Raw genomic sequence first — 22,195 nt, 5'->3', positions numbered from 1 at the left:
TTTTTGAACAAATATAATATATATTTTAAAAGATAATATTTTTGTGGCAAAAAAGAACAATTCTTATTTTCTTTTAAAAAAAAAAACACATATTTTCTTTAAAAATATTAGCGAGATAAGTTGTCTTCTGCTAGTTTTATTAATATTGGTATATGAATGAATAATTTAGATATTTTCTAATTCATTTAATATATTTATTAAATAACATGTAAAATATTTAAATATTAAAATTAAAAGTACATTGTTTAATAAGAATTAATAGATGTTATAATAAAATAATTTTGAAAATACAATACTGTAATAAGAAAGTCATATCACTGTAGTACATATGGACAAACTATATGAATAATGAAGTGACATGAAAACCTGATATATTATTGAATAAATTTAAAAGGGGTTGATATCCCCACCCCCTACATCACTTTTCACCCCTTCTCCTCACACCAACCCTTACTCTTACCCTCACAATTTACCCTCACAACTTTCTATCACTCTCACCATCACATACTCAAACACCCCCCCCCCCCAACCCACCTATAGGAGGGGGTGGGATTAGAAAAACTCAATTTAAATCAAAAAGTTAGTCAATATTATAATAGTAAATTTTTTAAAATACAATATAACGTGCATTTTATCGATTTTGAAAAAGCTATTGTTGGAATTGGTGTAACCATTTTGTTTCCACCCCATCAAAACTTTTTGTGGCCGACTTATAGAAGTAGAAAAAAAATATGGGCCGGTTCCGTTTAATAATCAACATTCTGCAACCTTCTTGCATGTTCTAGAGCACAATCGACATATGGTCTTCAAATTCCATAATCCCCACAATCTTGTTTTCCTGTGAATTCGTCTATCAATCGGCGTTCTCGATAGCAGATTCCTAATGGAGACATCAAAAGATTCAACAATAATGGATGTGAGGTCTGTCGTTGAAGCTGTTTCTACGGACGATGATGACGCCCCTGTGTATCAGGTTGAGAGCCTCTGCATGCGGTGCGGTGAAAATGTAAGTATGGATGCGAATACACATAAATGCGCACAGACACAATCGTTGATTTATTACAATGGAAGTTCTTGGATTTTGAATTTTTGATACGGACTTGTGTCGATTGATTGAGTGACAGGGGACAACGAGATTCTTGTTGACTTTGATTCCGCACTTCAGGAAGGTAAGTCATTATCTACTTCTTGTAGTTAAAATGTTAAATTTACTCACAAATTTTAGACGGAAGTGTCAATGATTATTTGGTATGTTTGTTTCTGAATTTTTTTTCTCACCTTGCAGATCTTGTTGTCAGCCTTTGAGTGTCCTCATTGTGACGAAAGGTGTGCGGATATCGATTTTTCGTGGTGCAGCTTGTAGATTTTTGATCAATGGATGTTGTGGTACATGTTTTGTTGAAAGAGGCTCTCATAAATATCTTATGCTGTTCTTTTTGTTCTTGTGAAGGAACAATGAGGTGCAGTTTGCTGGTGAGATACAGCCCCGAGGTTCTTGCTATCGCTTGGAATTCTCATCAGGTGATCAAAAGGTTGTTGTCGGTAAACTTAGCTCACGGAAAAAAAAAACATTTTCGTTTGTTATGTGATAGTTTAGCTATATGTTAGCTCGATCTCATTGAGACTCTCTCTTTTGCAATTTGCACGGGAAAAGGCAAATTTATTTTAGATGGACTAAGTGGACTATGTTTAAGGGACTAGTATGAGGGTTTGTGGTCTAGCACCACTTAGGGACTCAACATATTCTTTCGCCTTCGGTCTAGCTCTGTTTGAGGGGTCGTGTTAGAGTCCCAAGTGAGCTAGACATGGACCATCATAGGACCATCAAACTTGTATGTACGTCAGAATATTTTCTACAAAACTCTTGTAGGGAGATTCAAAGGGGTTCCACAACTGGTTTGTGATATTTGGTTGAGCAAGATGCAAAAAGTTCCACTTACATAAAAATATGATATATTTCATTTGTATATCAAGTTTTTGGATTTATTTTACAAGTCTAAAGCTACTGTTTCCAAGCTATTTATCTAAACAAGGAGGGGCTTAAAAATCAGGCCTCTTACTGAAATCACGTGTAGCAGATTGATAACTTGTTCTGATATGATCTGTGCACTGCTTCCGTCAGATAGTTGTTCCTAATGTTGGTTATGTGTATCATAGCATTTCTTACTTTACTCCCTCTAGCAATATAGTTTGCCTCTAGTTAATTGAATTTAGGCAAGAATGCACTATCTTTTTGGCCGATGTAGATTGCATGCTCATTCTTTTGTATTGTTGATGACAGAAAATAGAACCAAGCTGACCATTAAAAATTTGTTTTCCACCAACATTGATAAATTGACTTTGATAACTTTTGAAATTTCAATCCAATGAGAAGTGGCTAAATCTGGAACCGACTAGTTAAAATGAATATTTACAATCCTAGACTTATAGTCAAATGTGGGCTTTTGTTTTGGGTGTATGTAGTAAAGCATACAATGCTTGTGACGACGAGTACTTTGGGCAGCTTCACTCTCTGCAGTTCACTGGTACAACTTCCATGGACGGATATCCTAAATAAACCACTTACGCATTGGCTCATCCATGCCCAGACTGAAACTATTCATACCAAAAGGGTTATATCCATTAATAAGTTGTGAAGAGTTTAACCATAAATAATCTCTTAACCAGCTTGTTCTATGTGGAAGTATCTTGTTATTTCCATCCATGTGTGAGCCATTAGCTCTTGAGCATCATGCACGTCTATTACTTGCAAGGGGCACATCTATGGCTCTCTCTTTATTCTTCTTCTAGGAATTGTGTAATTTTTTTTGGAAGATGCAGGTAGAAAACCCATACGCTACTGAATGCATTTACTTTCTATTTGACCGATTGTCAAAATATTTTGTATATTTCATTTGGTTTTCTTGACTAAATGTGTTTTCGGTGCAGATGCTTAATCGACAAGTAGTGAAGTCTGAAACTGCTACAATTAAGGTATGTAATTTTATTCTCCCCACTCCATCTATCTAGTATTTATTTCTCAATGACGAGATTTTCAAGTTTATGAAATGGAAATTCAGAGATGAAACATAATACTCGTCATTGTTCATCAATACTCTTGTTGCTAGATATGAAGGTTCATGTATGTGCTTCATGTGTGTTGCTTGCCGGAATGTTCCCTTTTTGATGATGTAACATACATTATCTTGAGCAAGATACAAATAAATATAACAATATACATGTTGGAGAATCATGGATTTCTAACAGAATATTATTTTTTGGTTTTATTTCTTACATTGTTTACTTATAGAGGATATTTATACTTTGCCCATTTAGGGTTTATGTTTAGCATGGTGATTTTATGTAGCTTACCATAGGGTGCTTGGACGACGTAGCTTACGTAGATGACTCTTGTCTTGTGTACAAATGAAATGGGTATAATTAGTGTTCTAAAAATCCCTACTCAGAACCACTTAAGCGGCCACCTAGGTGTTAAGTGTTACCACACTGCTCAACTAGTTAAGGTTGCATAATATATCACCTAGAAGTTAAGCATCGTTTGCCGCTTCGATTAGCAACTAGTTCTTGACCTGTTCCATTAATTTTTAAGCAAAACTTGGTATACCTTTCTAAGTTTGTGTTCATCAGTTGACTTCTGTCAATTTGGAGGCAATTTTTCTTATCCTTTGATTAGAGAAATAATTGTAAAAAATGTTATCATATGAAAGTTTTAGTTCATAATGTTTAAATATAAAAATAATCATCTCATATATTGAAATGAATCACCTGTTGCTCTTCTTAAGCATGTGCTTAATCCTTGCTGTGGGTAATTGGGTGCTAGAAATCACTTGACTACTTTCTAGAACTATAAGTACAATAATTACGTTTCAGCAGGTACTTCTTGTCTTTTCTGAAGAAAATTGACTAGCAAATTGCGCATGCATATTCATATATGATACAACGATGGATGATCATTTTAGTTTCTTTTCATCATTTACTTAGTTATAGAGATTTTTGTTTCAAGGAAAGTTAAATTGCTCCCATATGTAAGTCGATAATGCATCTATTATGCTACATCTCAAATAACATAGCAGTGTCAAGGCTGCTACAATGCATCTTTGTATAAGCATGTGGAATTTCATTGACTTCTCTTTCCTGTATATGTAGATTCCGCAACTGGATTTTGAGATTCCTCCAGAGTCGCAACGTGGATCTCTATCAACAGTAATTCCTTATCTCATGCTTTTGATCTCCTACATCAAAAATTTTGCTTTTGGATGTAGCTTATGATTTTTGATATCATGAGAGTATGCATGTTTTGGATTCTTACTCTTTCATATGTGAGATATAAGTTGCTTGAAGCTAGAAAAATGGATCATAGACTAGGATAGAACATGGATACGATTGCCTTTGATGAAAAGATAATGTTAATAAAAGATGCTAATGTATTAGTATTGAGAGCCTTCTAGTGAATTGTTACTTATAATATATAAGAGTTTTTACTGTAGTTTGCACATGCCTAAAGTATGTATATAAGAGAGACATTTTGGCATATTATGATAAATTTTCAAACAAATTTCCCATAAAAGAAACCTCTCATTATTTCAAGAAACTTATTTTCTTCCAAGAAGTGGATTCAAAATTAAAATAAGGTGTGTCGATGCTAGTTCAAATCCAGCTCGGCCTAACACATCGCAGAGGCAAAACTTGTCCCATTGCTTGCATTATAACCTTAAGAACTCATCCACAACTCTCGAATCAAAATTAAAGTGCAACTATGTAATATTGACAAATATTTTTTTGTCATCTAACATACTTCTTTTGATGGCTTCTTAGCTTCCTTCTTAAGTCAACGGAAACTTTGTCATCTAATAGCTTCCTTTTGAGAAGCCAAATTTTTTTTGGTCTTTGGATAAATCTTGGCCTCTTCACTTACTTTTTGAATGTTGAATGATTTATATATTCATTAACTATTTGACTACTTGTGAGGTATTCTGTTAATAAGAACCCAGGCAGAAAAAACTTTGTTTATGATATGCTCCATTTTCTTAATTTTGATATATGTTTCAGGTGGAAGGAATTTTGGTCCGAGGTGTGGATGAATTACAAGCACTTCAAGAAGAAAGAAAGGTTTGCTAGTTGATTGCATATGGTTCTCTTTCACAAGATTTCATTGTTAACCGTTCCCACGGCCTAATTTTCAGTGATTGTGGACCTTTTCAGAAAGTTGATCCTCAGACTGCTGAGGCTATAGATGAGTTTATACATAAACTAAGAGCATGTGCAACAGGAAATTCATCTTTTACCTTCATACTGGATGATCCCGCTGGCAACAGCTTTATAGAGAACCCGTAAGTTTTACCTTTTGTTGTGTAAGATCCTGCCTTCTTTTTATTTTATATTTTCTAATTGTTTCATGCTAAGTGCATTTGGATTCGTACTATTGATTGTCTTTTGTCTGATCGTTTTCCTTTACATACTTTTTCTTGTATCTGGTCGGGATGGGGTGGGGTAGGGTTTGTGCGCATTATTTTTCTTAGTCAATTATCTTCGGTGTTGATATTTGGTGTCTGAAATAGTGAAATTCAAAATAATCGCGTTTTCTTTACACGTGCTCTAAGTCTCTAATGTAAAAGCATAATTTTAGTTAGGATATTTCCTCCTTCTTCGTTACACCGTTATGATTGTTGGGGGTTGACTCAACAAAACAAATGGTCATGGTTCTAGATTTAAACAAATGTGTCCTAAATCAACAATTGCATGCAGAAGAAGTCGGGATCGAATTTACTAGGTTGATAAAACGTCCAACAAACATGTAATCAACAAAAAATCGTAAAAAGCAGAGTGCAAATATCAATACAAACTTATTTACATAACTGTTGCTTACTCGGACATGGAAAGTGAGTCATGTGGTGGGAAGAGAGAAAGTTTGTGACAATTAGGAAGGACAAAATTGTGGCTATTGCCACCATCTTCGATGGCAGTGAGTGAAAAAGCATTGATGATCATGTATACCAGATGCTATGCTAGTGGATGTGGAGTCTGAGCAAATGACAACATGGTTATGGTGTTGATCCAACCTCTCTCAGTGATTTGATGATGACCCTCCATACTTAGTGTAAAATACTTGTCCTGCTCTTTTTTCAGTTTCAGCGATCATCTTTGAATCTGTTCAGTGATCCCTGAATATGTATTGTAAACGTCTCAAAGAACAAGTATTCTCCAAAGACAAAACTCAGACCAAAGGAACCTTTAGCGATGTCGAAGAAGTAGCTGAAGAAAGAGAACAGTTCGTGATCTGAAGTGGATTCAGTGATAACAGAATGTCTAAATCAAACTGTGAAATCTGACCAAGAATCAGCGAACACTGATGAACCCTCAGAGATGAATCAGTGTCAGCGATCAAATAAATATTGGTCTACAAGATTAGTTTTTGTCTTATCCTATATCCACAAAAAGGACAACCCCATACCTCATACAGAAAGGTACATGTACGGAGTTACTTTATTGTCTCCAAACTTGCTTTACCAACTTTGTGAAAGTCAACTGTTCATATGCGGCCAAAAGCCTGCATGTCTGAAGACAAAGGACAAGCTCTCCACTAGAAGTTTGCCACGTGGCTTGTACGCTCTGACTTGCATTAATTCAATGGGTATAACTCGAGAAGATCTCTCTTCTCAACATCGTCTTCTTCTTCTTCTTCTAACTCTCTTCTTTCTTGTTCTTAACCTTCTTTGTGCATTCCTGTGTGTTTCTTAGATTGTTTGGATTAGGTCGTTACCTTATCTTTTTTCGCAACAATCTGTAAATTCTGTAATGATCTTCTTTTTATCAATAAAAAAATTTAAAAAGTGAAAATTTGTGTGTTCGTATTCAACCTCCCCTTTTACAAACTGTTACCTTTAAAACTCTTTAGATCTGTTTGGGACCAACACTTGGTCTGAATGGTGGTTGGATACTTGGATTTTTCGGTGGAGTGAGAAGGTTGGGAAGGGAAAGAGGGGAATAAATTGGGGTTGTTTCTTGGTTGTTTAAGGGATCTGGATGACTCGTATTAGTGTAAGTGGAATATGGGTTGGATTGCTATTGAGTGATCAAACAAGGGTTTGACAAAAAAAAATTATTACCTTTGAAGTATAAACCTTTTCACGTTGGAAATGAACTATTTTGGAGGTTATTTTTTTGAATTGGGTCCATGAAATGATTTAGTGGTTAGGGGTAGGATTGGTGGAGTGGAAGATGTCTGTGGTGGGAGAGAGGCCAGTACTGGTATTGGGGTTGTGTATATAGATGAGCTGGTTGTTCTAATCAGAACAATAGTGGACATTGTGATAGTTTATCCTTTAGAAGATGAAGCATGCTCATAGCTTCGGAAACAATATCCCACACTTAGTTTGACAATATCTTATATTAGGTTTTATTAAGTCGGTAGCAGAAGTCACCATCAATTTAAGATTTATTAGGGTTTCTCATATATCAGTCCACGACCCATCATTGCACTTTATTGTTTCAGCAGTTCTCTACTTAGTTTGACGATATCTTATATCAGTCTAGATATGAGCTTCACACCAACAAAAGTCCTGTGGGTTTGTTACCTTTGATTGAATTTTGACAACTTCCAGCCATTCCGAGGCTTCAGTTTGTTGCACCCGCAGTAATGGACCTCTGCCTACTATTTCCAATCAGACCGACTTCATTGAGTTTGTATTTCCTGCAAGTCTCTTTCAGATGTAATCTGGTTTAATTCAGGCATTTGAAAGCAGATTGTATATGCAATATGGAATTAATCTTATCAACTGTATCATTCTGTGTTTGTACTTATATCAGTTGTTCCATACATATTGCATATTGTAAGATATTGACCGCAGTGATTTGTAATAGGTATGCTCCATCTCCTGATCCTTCATTAACTATTGATTTCTATGAGAGAACGCCCGAGCAACAAGCCTTGCTGGGATATCTTGTTGACCAATCACAAACGACAGAACATGGGAACGATGCATCATCAAACAATCAAACATCCCAACCCCATGGATCAGTTGGAGCAGTTGCTGGCCGACGAGCTATTGCTCAGGGTAATAATGCAGAATTTGCAGAAGCTCTGTTTCGCTATACTGCACCAGAAGAGGTACTATAATCTTCTCTGTGTGATGAGTTTGAAAAGAATATTATCATCTGTGCCTTATGCTCTGAGCAGGTGATGACTTTCCCATCAACATGTGGTGCCTGTGCTGTTAGGTGCGAGACTCGAATGTTTGTGACCAGTATCCTCTTTTCCTTCCTTTGTCTTGTGGTGCTTGTTTAGACTCTATTTGTTTTGCTTGATCCTTATGATTGTTCACTAATCAGCTACCATAATATAGAGAGCGAACCAGGGTTAAGTTTGTTGTTCTTTTAACCTTTGGCATCCGACACAATCTCTCTGGCATTCTCCTCTCAGATGAGGGTTATTATCACTAGCAACCTACCAAGATATGGTGGCAAAATAATCTTCTATACTTGTCCATACATGTGGGATATAAACTATGTGGTTTATTAAATACGGGAAGCCATGTTTCTGGAAGTTTGAATTATGATGTTTGTAGAAAATGTGAACACCATTATTTTCTTGAGGGAGTTATTGATGGTGCAACCAGAATCCTGTCTTCTATATGCAAGGAAGGTAGAGAGAGTTTTTATGGATCATGCACAAGCTAGTAGTTGATGGGAGTCGTATTGCAAGTCTTGTCATGAAAGTGGTGAAGGAAAGTGATCTGCTGGAACCTTTTTCCTTCTGTTGCTTGTGAAGTGAAAACATGGAGATGCTGACGAGATGTAGGTGTATGTAGTTTATTGCTACTGCTTCTTCAATGCCTTCCAACTTATTTTTGGGTTGTAAAACCTGTTTTCACTTGTTGACTTTCCTTGTAATATTTTCTTATTGCTTTGTGGTGTGTAATGGTTGTCACCTTAAATTGAAAGAAATGATAAATGCGGACTAGCTGTCACTGTCTGACTCCTATATGTTCCTGTATTATGGTATGAAAAGCGCATCACCTGGAAATTTTTATCAATCTTGGTTCCACTGAGAAGTCACTAGCTTTTTGGGTGTGGTGATGCTCAGAATGGAAATAAGATGTAGGTTGAAGGTATTACTATCTATCCAATCAGATTCGAAAGTAGCCTCTTGCAGAAAACCTAGTTGCCAAGCGTTCCCTTTAATTAGTAATTGGCAGCAGGTGAATCAAAACATAGTAGATCATTTAATATATTGGGAATCTGTTACAGAAGTATAGTTCTGTATTGGAGATGAGAAATGAAATATCCAGTGATGCAATAACTGCCTCTTTATAGCAAGTCATGTTGAATATACAACCTGGTTTGTTCATTCTCTTGTTCCTGGTTCCCATATTTTTGCTACATAGATATATGAGAAACGTCACAAAGTCTCCAGTAATAGGAAATGATTCTTCATTTTTTTATAAGCATGCATCTCTTTAAGGTTTGTTTAGCTTGACCTTTGACAGAGATTCCTTACTTTCAAGAAGTCATTGTGATGGCATCTACTTGTGATGCTTGTGGCTACAGAAATTCTGAGGTTTGTGACTTGTGAGCATTCCTTTTGATGTTATGTATTTACCCATCTCATCCATATCCTTCAAGGTTGCTCACTGCTCAGTTACTTGTAGTTGAAGGCAGGTGGGGCTATACCTGCAAAAGGAAAGAGAGTGACCCTGTTGGTGAAACATGTTGAAGATTTAAGCCGTGATGTGATAAAGGTATGTCTATGATGATAATACTGTTACTGATTGATAGAACATCTTCGTCTGCTTTGAGATGCAAGAGTTGGGGTCATTTTCTCTGCCCTATTATTTGGCCCTATTTTCTGGCATATGCGAAACTCTATCTTTCTTGTTTATTTTGTTTATACAAGGGCATGAGTGAGATTTTATACTTCTCCCTATCAGCCAACTTCTGTTTTCCTTATGATGCTAGAATGCCATCCTTCCTCTTAAGAATTTGCGTTGCAGCTGGTTGAATTTGAACTGTAGATAATTAGTAAATTGTTGCTCATTCTATTCCAATCTATTCATTGCTAGATGCCAAGGCTTACTTATCCCAGAACATTTGCCAATTGATTGTCTTATAGAGACTTAGACAGCTTTTATTTGGCACATTGTCTCTGCTTATTATTATCGATTTTGTGGATGTAACATAAGCAACGTCGGGTAGCCTATATAGCTATTTGTTCAACATCATAAGGTGCCTGCTTTATTTTAAAATTTGATTATGAAACATGATCATGTCATCACATAGTGTTGCTTAATTGCAATAGATCTGGACATATGGTTTCCACCATTGTCTCTTTCTGTGGCTTTCATAATCATGCTCTTGCCCAAAATAGGAATTTTAGTTGCTCTTATTAATTTTTATTTGGATGTTCGACCTTTCTCTTGTAATTTTGGTGCTTTTCCTAACAAAACGGTTTGGTGTGGACCAGTCGGATACTGCAAGTGTAAAGATCCCAGAGATCGATTTGGAGCTTGCAGGTGGCACCTTAGGAGGTCTTGTGACAACTGTAGAAGGTTTGATCACCAAGATCAGTGAAAGTGAGTGAATTTTTGTACCTTTTTTCCTCTCTTATTGATGTGTTTTAGTATCATTCGGTAAAATGTTAGGTTCAGGTAAATATGGGAACCGGATTTGATTCCATCTTACTGGCATAGTCTACCAACAAAAGAACCTTTATTCAATTTTCAATGTCATGAGTTGTATTATACCTTCTAGAAAAAGTGACACCCTAGGTTTTGAGTAAGAGTGTGACCTTAAGTAACTACGCATGTGCCTTGTATATGAGAGTTCATTCAAGCTTGTTTTCATTTGGATGTTGGTGGAAGCTATGATCTTAAGGTTTCTTGGAGCATGAAGGGACCTCTAGGGATTGGTTTGTTGTGCTAAATGTACTACTTCATTTTCAATATGCAAACAATTTATAACTACTTTTACAGATTTCAGAACTTGACAAATGTATCGTTAATTAATTCATGGATGGACATGGACACCAATGCACATTGCTACGATCTTAGCACCAAATATAAAAAGAATTGACAGTAAAATGAAAGATTTATTAGTCGGTCAGCTTTTAAGAGGCTGGAACTCTCCGAAAGGGATTTCGCCTTTACACTTTTATTAACACAAAAGACCTCTATTAACTTCTTGACCTCTCTCTTATTTATACTCCAAACTCTCCACCTACCTGCAGCTGACTCACAACTTCTAATAGAACTAAAGGACTAATTGCTACCTTCCCTCCTGACTCATTCATTTTAACAGCTAACTAATATTCACTAAACGCCCTTGACAACTATGTTCTTAATTTTGCTTCACTACGTAATTCCTATTTCAGTCCGAAACAGTATAATGCACACGTCATTTTATTGAGAATTTTCTCAAAAGATCTAAGTTCACATTGAGCATGTATGTGTTAAGGGTATGCCCAAGAATCAATTACATTGTACTTTGAACATCGAGTCATGAAACTTATTAATAAAAAGGGAATTGTTCGGTTTATTATGTTTACCTTACGTTTTTTGAACTTGTGTAACGTTTGAACATGATAATAACCCATAATTGTATTCTTAAATATCTCTAGTCGAGTATTACATTGGACTTGGGTTAAAGTAATACGGTAATGATTAGCATATGTAGGGATTCATATTAGATATAGAATTCACTTATGGGTACAAGTTAGGGAACTTGTGTACTAGATGGACCTGTTATGAGATAGATGTTATACAAGTGTCATAAGTGTTTCTCATGTTGTAATTTATATGTGGTACGAGATCATGAAGGTTGTTGCATGTGAGTGATCACTTTGACACTTATTCTAATCATGTCATGAGTGACATAATGGTGGTTGGGGGTGTTAGTAATATTACCATGGATCAAGATAGGATTTGTCCCTCTTGTGTGACAAAGGGTGATGTCCTCAAGGCCCCTTGATAGAATATAGTGAGGCAACACATGCATCCTTAGTTAATTAATATGAGATATGGTGATTTATTTTTGTCTAGGTATATCCAGGAATAAAGAAATTGGGGATTGAATATGACAAGAAATAGAATGACACATTCAATGCCTCGTGTCCATTTTGGACATCAAGGACAAACTTAAAGTTTCCTTTCAACTTATTTTGATATTCGACGGTTTTTTATTCCATTTCTACAAAAAATAAAATTCCATAGTGAAGGTGCAATCACATTGGATGTAAAGAGAAGTAACATTTAACACATTACGGCGATAAATAAGAAGAAATGTTGGTATTGATACAAGAGACTCCAATAGCTATTCTAAAAGCTGTTTGATGAGATCGTTTTATCTTAAGCAGTGCTTGTGTTGCTGTTATATGATCAGAAACACATAGAATCAATGATTTGGGATGGGGCACGTGTATTAAAGCAGGTAGAAGAGTCACTTGACAGTGCTAATGTGGTATGGAGTGGAATGAATATGAGAAAGAGAATGATGAATAAGTACAATCTCTTTTAACCAAGTTGGGCTCTAAAAGTAATGGCTGAAGCTTCAGATGAGACAATCTGCTCTTTTAACTTCTGAAATTTGCAGATTGATGCTTGACTTCTCTGAAAATTTTCAGTTGCACCTAAACTTTCTGAAAAGTTGTAACCTAACCCTGATGTTTTTATCTATAGCAGCTCCGGATCCTTATAAATTTTGCAAATATCCCTAAGGTCATTGGATTTTCAGGAACTAAAACCTGACCTACAATGACTGAAACAGGGCTAACACAATATGTTGTACATGGAAAAGAATAGTTACTGAGTGGACCTGCTTTAACACAATAAGCGAAAGCTTTTATCCTGCCAACATTTGGTTTCCTTTTACTGTTGTTTGACCTTCAAAGTGTTCAAATATGGTACCCTTTTTTGTTAAATAAGGTTTGTATGTTGCAGGTCTTGAAAGAGTACATGGGTTCACTTTCGGAGATAGTCTTGATGAGGATAGAAGAAGCAGATGGCTGGACTTCAGAGCAAGACTTGTCAAGGTACGAGTCTTGTAATTGCCACATGGTGGTAATTTTTCTAATATTATTTGTAAACGTATTCATTATTTGGGAAGGAGGAACTCTCTCTCACAGCTTGTCCACCACAGCAACCTGCTATAGGGTATGCCTTTGAGGAGCCTCATGGAAATTCAAGATAAATTTTTTATGTTTTAGCAGTATTTAAATATGGTCTCGAATCAATTTCTCTTTACATTTCTATCGTTAGATGGTTGATGGAATAGCAATGGAAAGGTAAATTATGCCATTCCATGATCTGAATGTAGAAAAGGGACCCTCTTGGAAACAGAACTACTAAAATGGGACTTGAAACTTAGAATGGCTAGTAATCTTATTAATGGTTTCTTGCACAAATATTTAGCATATTAGGCTAATACATGTATCCATGCATCCCAAGCGTCCCTAAATATAGTGGTGTAGGTTTTATTGGTTTCAATTTCAGAAGGTAACTGAGGGCTTCTTAGGAATCTCAAGCCGTTTCTACTTTTTTCTGAACACCAGATTTCTGTCTTCTCAATCCCTCACTATAATTCCCTTGTCAAGAATTTCCATATCTTTTTCCTTCCCAATCGTATATTGTTCACTTTATTCTTCTTCCCCTTCATATTATAGTCTGCATTTTGAGCGCTAGGTTGAATTATATCTTCCATCTTAGATAATCATCCTTTCTCTGTGTGAAACTTAAGATTGGCAATCTCTCTAGTGTTATCTTGGAAACAATCATTCTCTACTATTAGATGCATAGTGGCATGATTTACTTCTGAACAATGTCTCAGAAAATTCATAGGGCGAATACATTGTCAAACCACTAGTGACTTGTGATAACGAACATCCTATATATATATAAGTGGAGGTTCAAATGAGAACACCTTCATTTTGAGAACCCCCTTATCACTTGTGATAATACACGTGAGGGGACCTGGTGGTGTGCGTTCAACTTGGGCTGTGACCTTCGGTCGCCCGTGTCTTTGATTTAGTATCACTTGGGATGGACTAGGGCATCACATGTGATTGACTAATAGTAAAACGGTGTTCAATTTTGAACCCTTCCTTATATATTTACATATATTAAGGCAGTAGAAAATGTTCAATTAAATATTTGTATCGAAACATTAATTTGGGCATGCATTAACTGACGAAATATAAACACACACATGTACTTATCCATATGCATAATACATTATAGAAACTTGTATCGTATGTACAGAATATACAATAAAACCACTAAGATATCATCTTAATCAAGAGCTAAAGACAAAGCAAGTTGTTCATACTCAGTTAGTACAAAATGAAGCAACGATGGAGATAAAATTTATTAGTGGCAGAAAAAAGGCGAAAATGGTGGTGATAGTAGAATGCTGCAGGTAGCCTTCCCTAATAGGATAGAAAGAAATTGTCTTCTAAAGAAATGTGTCTCGTGTTGCATGGTGAAAAAACATTTTGCCCAACTCTCCTCCTAAGTGACGATCCATTTCTTGAAGAGATCATTTAAGTGACCCCTGGTCACCAGCTTCAAGTTAGTATTTTGTATCTGGCTTATGGGGATTAAACCAATTTTTGGTTTCTTTGTTAAGTGATGACCTGTAAAATTGGCGGGGTACAGTTAAGTTCTAAAAGTTGCTTCTAGAAGGTGACAAGGCATAGTTTCCGACACCACCATTTTTCCTTGCTCATAGGAGCAGATATTTTTCTGTGTAGTGTATACCATTTCAAACTCGATATATAAAATTTCATGGGAGAGAATGTATGTTTCTGGAATCATGTTAAAGGTTTGGATAGAAGAACATATCACATCCTTATGCATCAAGTCATGGTAAATTCGTAGCGACAGTCAATGAAGGAACCAGTGATTTTGTTTGGGCTGGAGAAAGTATCATTTACAACTACATCTTTTTGTCAGTGAAGGATAGGGATACTCACAACATAACTCCAAGATCCCCCAACTTTCCTCAGTACTGATGCGAAGAGTCTGACAAAGAACTGTTAAAGACGCCTGAAGATATTGCTTTAGGTGCATCTATTAGAGGAGAAAACAGTTTCTGAAAAGCCTTACTTAAACAGTTCATAGGACCTTGGTGAATGCAATGACATTGAAACTTTTGCATGTATAGGGAGAAAGACCATAACTTTTTTTGACTTTGTTCTTTCTTGATGAAGAAAAGCATATCAGAGATCGTAATAGCCTGTATACCATCAGAAGCTCATTAAATTGCAGAATGATGCTATGAGCTGGGTACACTTGATTGAGCAAGCCAAATTTATACCAGGGATGTCTATGAGACCATGACTCCCAGTATACAAACACATCATGTGTCAGCTGCTAAAGACTTCTTCCAGCTGGTGGACTAGGTTGAAATTGAATATCAACATGTTAGCATGTTGGTGGTGGTGGTGGTGTTGTGGAGACAATGATGGTGGTGGCCACGGCGACAGTGGCGGCCACGGCGACTGTGGCGATGGTTGTGGTGGTGGTGGTAGCGGTGGCCAAAGGAATGAAAACCATATGTGAAGTTGAATTCCACCATATGTGGAATTGGAATTCTGTATCAAAACTCAGAATGAACCGGATGCATGAATGCAATTTGGTCAATGGGATTTTACCATTCCAATTCTTTCAGATGCCGACTAACCAGATGCTACCTTAGGATTTTTGTGTAAGTACCAACTTCCTTTATGGTATGCAGTCTTGACTGCATCTCCTTATGCATCCAAAAGAAAAGATAAATTACTTGAAGAACCGTCCTCAAATTAGCAACAAAAAAAAACAATAAGAAGTTGGTCATAAAAGCAGGATGATCTTTTAAACAGTGACGTGGCATGTTTGCCATGGTCTCAGCTGCCTGTTCTTAACCCTAAGGGAAACATGGTTGATGTGAACTTGTTTACTGTGAAATCATTTAAAGTTGGAATTAAATTAAAATAATTTAGAGGAAGATAGACAGAGGGTGCACCTTGTTTCATTATTAAGATATGGTTTTTGGACGGGAGGAAAGAAAATGACCACGTAGTAGAAATAATGGAACTCTACTAAACCCTTTTGCAAGGATAGGAAGATGAAATTTCTACCCAACATGTTATATCTAAATGTCATCATGTTTTATCTAAATCTCGTATTTTGATCGATAAACGAAGTTTTTGATATTCGTTTATTAAGTCAAACTACTGGGGAAGGACTGTGATGAAAAGTATTTCAGTTCTCCAACCTAAATTTCGTTTCATCTTGGTTAATCTAGTTTATGACCTTTGGAAAAGTGACATGTCAATAAAAATGATTGAACAAATGTAAACAGAGCTTATTTTATTTATGTGATAATTACTGTGTTTGGGAAGTGTAATTTGGTTAAGTTCTAATACTGGGTGGCTTTTGATGGTGTTCATGTAGGTATAAGGTGAAATAGATATGCTCTAGCACTCAGAGGAGGACCCAAAAAAGTTTTCAAGTGGTGGCATCATTTGATTATAAAAAAGAAATACATAGAAAATTTACATAAAATTGTTACAAACCTGCTGGTTGGTTCCTTGCCCTTGCACAAAAAGAACCTGTGTTCAAACACTCTGATGGTCTTTTCTCCAAAATGCTTTTAGAACACAATCTATAAAAAAACACGAAATTTAAGCTGAAAAGTAAGAAATTTGAAAAATGTGGGACTCGAACCTGCACCCTTTGGACAAAGGCAGCTACGCTAACAAACCATCTCTGTCATCAAGATTGTGAGGCTACGTGGAACCCCCAGATTTACCCTCCAAAAGAGCCCTTAAAGAGAGAAGGGAGGTTCCAACATATATAGAGGAGATATGGTCCAAGTCTAGCCGTCTAACAAATAACTTGTGCCATTATTTTAGTTTTTTTTTTTCAAAAAATACAAGGGCACCCAACAAAGTGATATGATGCCACCCTTCAAAATCGCAATTTTTTTTCCATTACCATGAAGTGGTGGAATGTGCCACCATATGCTCTTAACTAGGTCTGCCCATGCTAGCACTCTATGGATTTTGATTTTCCTCTGTTGTTTGACCATAATAATTCAACTTCATTTAACATAATTAGTAATGCCCTACAGCTTCTGAGTATTGAAGAACCTTGGACGCTGGTCTTAGATGATGCCATGGCAAACTCTTTCATTGCACCAGTGACTGATGACATCAAAGATGACCATCAATTAACTTGTAAGTTCATTTCTAGTCATTAATTATGTTTTTTTATAAATATGGTTTGTGTAATCATAAATAGTTTTTTTAGGCCTTCGCGTGCGCCCTAAGGGATTGATAGCACCTAGTATACTAAATTAAATCAAACGAGCCCAGTATTCTACCCAGAGGCGGGGTTGTTTCCATGAAGACACGGCTTTGCGAAAAATGTGTGAAATAAAGTGTTTCCTCAAAGGAATAGAGGAATTAGCAAAAGGAAAAGGTAAGAGAAAAAAACATGAAACAAGAAACAAGAGACAAGACTCTTGGGGCACACTTCATTAGTTGGGTAGATGTTAGGTCCGCGCACATCTTACCTTCCTTAGACTTCACCTCTCTTGCCATTGGGTTTTAGCCCATGTTAATGAATTTAGGTTAAGCTTTTAAGCAGGGATTCTGGAACACTCGATCTACTTCATTGGTTGGATCTGTTTTGGTGTTAAATTTTTGCACAAATGGATAGTTTCTACATTAGAAGACTTCCTTGTAAGAACATCCAGTTTTTGTGAGACCCATGAGACCACTTTGGAGACATTGGATAAGTTGATCTTGCTGAACCTTCACAGGACCGCACAAAACCAAATCAGACTTAAACGGACCAAGTAAATCCCACTAAAAAAGTATGGCTCGGGAGGGGTGAGATGTGAGCAAACCTGACCTCTACCTGAGAGTAGAGTGGCTGTTTCCGTGAAAGATCCCCGGCTTGTGCAAGAGTGTGGGCAAATGGTAGCAGGAAAAAAAGATAAGCATGTGGTCAACAAAGCAATAGAAAAATATGGAAAAATAGTACTCCCTCCAACCCAAAATAAATGTCCACATTCCTATTTTAGTTTGTCTCAAAATAAATGTTCAATTTCTTTTGTCCACTTTCCTATTCTAATTTCTCTCTATATTATAAAGGGTAAAAGTGTAATTTAGTCGATTTAAAGTGTTATAATGCTTTCTTAAAACTGTGTGCCATTTTTCCTTGTGGACATTTGTTTTGGGATGGAGGGAGTAACTAATAGGTACTTTGGACATATGCACAAGGTAAGGCAATACCCACACAAAGCAAGTATGTCAAAAACACATCCCCAACCGAATTTCCTGGGACCAAACTTTCACATGAAAAAGAACACAACGAACCTTCATAGGAAAAACACAGCAACTCTTCACAGGAACCACAAACCGAACCTTTAAAGTGGTGTCACTAATATATCACGAAAATTTGGTGCTTCTACTGAAACGCAACCCAAACTAGAATGTGTGCAGTTTTACGATCTTTACGTAGTTGCTGTACGCAAAGTTAAAATTGTTATCTCTATTAATCTGTTTGTTAATGGTAAAAAATTTCAGTTAACGAATATGAGAGATCATGGGAACAGAATGAGGAGTTGGGTTTGAATGATATGGATACCTCTTCTGCTGATGCTGCATATGCTTCAACCAATGCTTCATGAAAAGTCTCTTGTTTCTTAACGCTTTGCTATGGCTTGTATCATATGTTGGTGTATTGTAAACATATTAAAGAACATAACATTTTCTATTTTATTGAGTTTTAATTATATTTACGTAAAATTAAAAAAAAAAACGATGTACTCTCTTTACTCTTATGTATTAAAATGTAATGAAGTTTGTTAACTAATAATTTTTTGGTTGGATTAGCCCACTTTTCTGTAGGTTATATATTTATCTTATGCGGCTTTCTTGATTGCCTCTACATGTATCGATGAAGCTATGGGGAAGGCTATGAACTTAGAAATGGAAAGCAATTCGCCCCATGGTTGGGAACTGATGATTGGCTTTGTCTACAAGGATTTTTGTCTAAGAGAAAGTCGAGTACAAAGTGTTTGCTGAACAGTTCGGGCCAAATCTTGATTCGTGATGAACACCTCGTTTTTTAAGGATAATGCTTGTTTGGGTATTTTGGTTTGATATTGTTTCACGTCCAAAAAGATAGGGAGTTACATTCAAGTTAAATTTGGAGGTGGAAGTCTTTTTTTTGTTTCTTGACCATGAAAACCAGGCTTATGAGCTTATTATCTTAGGCAAACAAGTATAGGATCCCTTTTTTAGGTACCTATGCCCCTTGGGTGGCGACATGGGGCGAGAAGGAAAGAGGGGGATCTTGCTCTTGGCATACAGGAACGCGACACGGGGCGAGAAGGAAAGAGGGGGATCTTTGTAACGCCCTCATTTTTTTTTGAGAATGTTATGTAATCTGAAACAAATTCCTAAATAAATACATCAAATGACGGCTAAAATAAAATCGTTTAAACCGTTTACAGCGGAAGTCTTTGAATCAACCAAAAATTAACTTAAGTTCTAATCCACCTCATTACAGGTTAAGTTACAAAAGATCGACACAACACTGTTAGACAAAAGACTAAAAAAAAAGATGATAATTAGCAACTCTCTAAGCGTGTCCTTTGCCCTTATCCAACCTCGAACTACATGGCCCTGAGATGCATACTATAATCAGTTTATAAAGCTCAGTGAGTTCATGATTTACGTGAATAAAATCATATCTTGACATATATATGACATATATGCATGCTTTATAATAGAAGTCACAACTTTTAAAAATATATATATTTAAAACACTTAAAATAAGAGATCTCATATAATGTTTAGTCGGGTATGTGTCATTTAGTCACAAACACGCCCTGGGTTGATGTGTCAGTCTTAATTGATCACCCACTTATCCGGGTCGTGTTTTATACTGGTCGTGACTTACTGGTCAAATGCCCACCCTTGAATCATAAAACTTTAATATGGAATAACATGCTAGAGTTATTCGAAAACTGATTAAATACATAGCATGTAACCATTCACAAAATAACATACATGTAAAATATATCATTTATGTAAACTGAAACATCATGCATATGTATACATTACCATATAAATCATATAATACTCGAAAATAAATTTATACATAGGTATGCATCCCATTGTAAGTCTCATAAAGACTCACCTGATAACGAAGGTTGCTTAACTAATATCGCTGACTGGTAACCTACAATTTATAATAGCGAATAGCATATAAATGATTAATTTCTCCCAAATGCTAACATAAAAGTCAACTTACGATCAACTACGTCGACTAGGGTCAATCTTGGTCAAACTATGCTTAAGAACGCTCCTCACATCAATTAAAATTATAGGAACCATGAGTTTCGGCATAAGGTGTATCGTCTAGCTATAGATCTTAATACGACATCATAAACGTGATTATTAAGTTATCTAGTATATGATAGACATGTTAATAATTACATATTTCGAGTTAAAAGCGTCCTAATAAATTTACAACTCGAGTAACACCTCGTATAGTCAATTATTCATTTTATAACTCCATAAAATCATTTTTTATAAAATAAATGTCTAGACGATATATATAGAGAGGAGCGATCAAATGAAATTACTCCAATTTGTAAAAACCGTAAAAATTACTCTCATTCGTCGTAATCTTATGAAATTTTTCATGAAATTGTTTAATCTTGTGAAATTGTTTCATATAATACTTTTTTTGATGAAGTTGTTTCATATATGGTTATGAAATTGTTTAATATACTACTTAATGAAATTTTAATGAAACTGTTTCATGTATTTCTTTAAAATTAAAATAATGAAGATGATAATATCCATGATTAACATCATCTACAATAAAAATGATTAATCAACCTCTTATAATTACAAAAATATGAATAAAATGAAAAATTATGATTGGTGGAATGAGGTTTTTACGATTTTTACAAATTGAGTGGTTTTCATTTGATCGCTTCTCTCTCTCTCTCTCTCTCTCTCTCTCTATATATATATATATATATATAACTCAAGAGCTACGCTTTAATCTCATAAAAAATAATCATCGATTTATTTAAATGATTTATTCTAATTATCCCCAAATAATTACATAGTTAAGGTAGTAAATTTCAACCTTGACGGTATTTTTATAAAGCAAAATGGTCACGTATTGCTCAAAATAAAATAAAGTTGAAATCTACACATCTAAAAATTTTCAAAGGAACTTTCTGGAGTGAATGAACCTTTTTTTTAGAAGTTAAGTTTAGTTTTCTAAATATTAGGGTTATAATAGAAATTTATTAAGGAAAGTCGGTTAAATACTAAATATAAGAAATTCCTAATCCTAAATAACATGAAATGATCTCTTATCACAGTGGTTAAAGTACATTTTTCTCAACTGGGGATCACGGGTTCGACCCATACTCTCAACATATATTTACATTTATTTTTAATGGGTCTAAAACACAGGATTATGGGTTGGATCTGGGCCCGACCCGACCCGGTCGCGACCCAAAACACACAGCAGGCCAGCAGCCATGGCTGCGATTTTCTCTTCAATTGAAGCTTCGATTTTACCCTTTTTTTTATCTTTTTTTCTTCATTCTTTTTATACTAAAACTTTGCTAATATTTTTACCAACATTTTGACATAAAGAACTTAATTTTTCGTCAAGAAATGAGTTCCATTTTCTCATTTAAAGTTTAGTTTTAAACTAAACCGAACGAGACTTTAAACTTCAAAATCAAACGATAAAACACCAAATCTGGAACGTAAGGCTACTAGGGTTCTATAGAGGACTAAAAAACGAAGCTAACCATATAAAGAACATGAATTTTAGTTGAGTATTTTACCTCTAATTGACGAAAAACGAAGATTTTGGATGGGGACTTTCGAGGTCTGATTTCTCTCCCGATTTTCAACGAAATTTCAAAAAGTTTGAACAAAAACTGTAGAGGGGAACGTTGTCTATGTATTCCTAATTTTTTTTTGGCTTATTGGTTGACTGAACGAGCCAATAAGAAGCCTCAAAGTTGGCATCGTTCCATCACTTTCAAAAATCAGAAAATGACATATTTACAGAACAGGTTTTTCTGGTTTGGACCTGTTAACACCTGACACACCCCTTTAACTATCACGAATTTACAATTTTCACCCATGTCTTGACTTTTTCTTTCATCTCTA

The 22,195-nt window shown here is 35.6% G+C and overlaps 1 protein-coding gene across 14 annotated transcripts; it reads left to right on the top strand.

Annotated features, from left to right (window-relative positions):
• Window positions 1-743: 743 nt before the first annotated feature.
• On the top strand, window positions 744-18,831 carry LOC112512120 (zinc finger protein ZPR1-like). Of its 14 annotated transcripts, XR_003069211.1 has the most exons (17): window positions 744-1,006; window positions 1,125-1,169; window positions 1,286-1,326; window positions 1,451-1,532; window positions 2,929-2,973; window positions 4,147-4,203; window positions 5,050-5,109; window positions 5,203-5,330; window positions 7,861-8,107; window positions 8,177-8,243; window positions 9,486-9,556; window positions 9,648-9,737; window positions 10,460-10,568; window positions 12,930-13,021; window positions 13,096-13,142; window positions 16,422-17,004; window positions 17,101-17,179. XR_003069211.1 is itself a non-coding variant. In XM_025117950.1 (16 exons), exons 1-16 carry the CDS (start codon window positions 884-886, stop codon window positions 18,664-18,666), a joined length of 1,467 nt encoding a protein of 488 aa, XP_024973718.1. In that variant the 5' UTR covers window positions 744-883; the 3' UTR covers window positions 18,667-18,831. The 14 variants fall into 14 exon arrangements, 10 of the variants coding, with proteins under 10 accessions (XP_024973718.1, XP_024973719.1, XP_024973720.1 ...); XR_003069213.1 differs by lacking the exon at window positions 10,460-10,568; XR_003069212.1 differs by lacking the exon at window positions 13,096-13,142.
• The last annotated feature ends 3,364 nt before the right edge of the window (window positions 18,832-22,195 follow it).

Source organism: Cynara cardunculus, assembly GCF_001531365.2.
Source record: "Cynara cardunculus var. scolymus isolate 2C chromosome LG 5, CcrdV1, whole genome shotgun sequence".
In the NCBI taxonomy this organism is placed as follows: domain Eukaryota; kingdom Viridiplantae; phylum Streptophyta; class Magnoliopsida; order Asterales; family Asteraceae; genus Cynara; species Cynara cardunculus.
The sequence above is the reverse complement of the archived record's forward strand: the minus strand, read 5'-3'. Positions and strand labels throughout refer to the sequence as shown.

Bases quoted from the DNA above. Each gene is read 5' to 3' on its own strand.
- LOC112512120 (XM_025117950.1), top strand. From the start codon at position 884: ATGGAGACATCAAAAGATTCAACAATAATGGATGTGAGGTCTGTCGTT. The intron at 5,331-7,860 runs GTAAGTTTTACC...GATTTGTAATAG, and splicing joins AACAGCTTTATAGAGAACCC to GTATGCTCCATCTCCTGATC. The intron at 17,207-18,562 runs GTAAGTTCATTT...AAAAAATTTCAG, and splicing joins AGATGACCATCAATTAACTT to TTAACGAATATGAGAGATCA.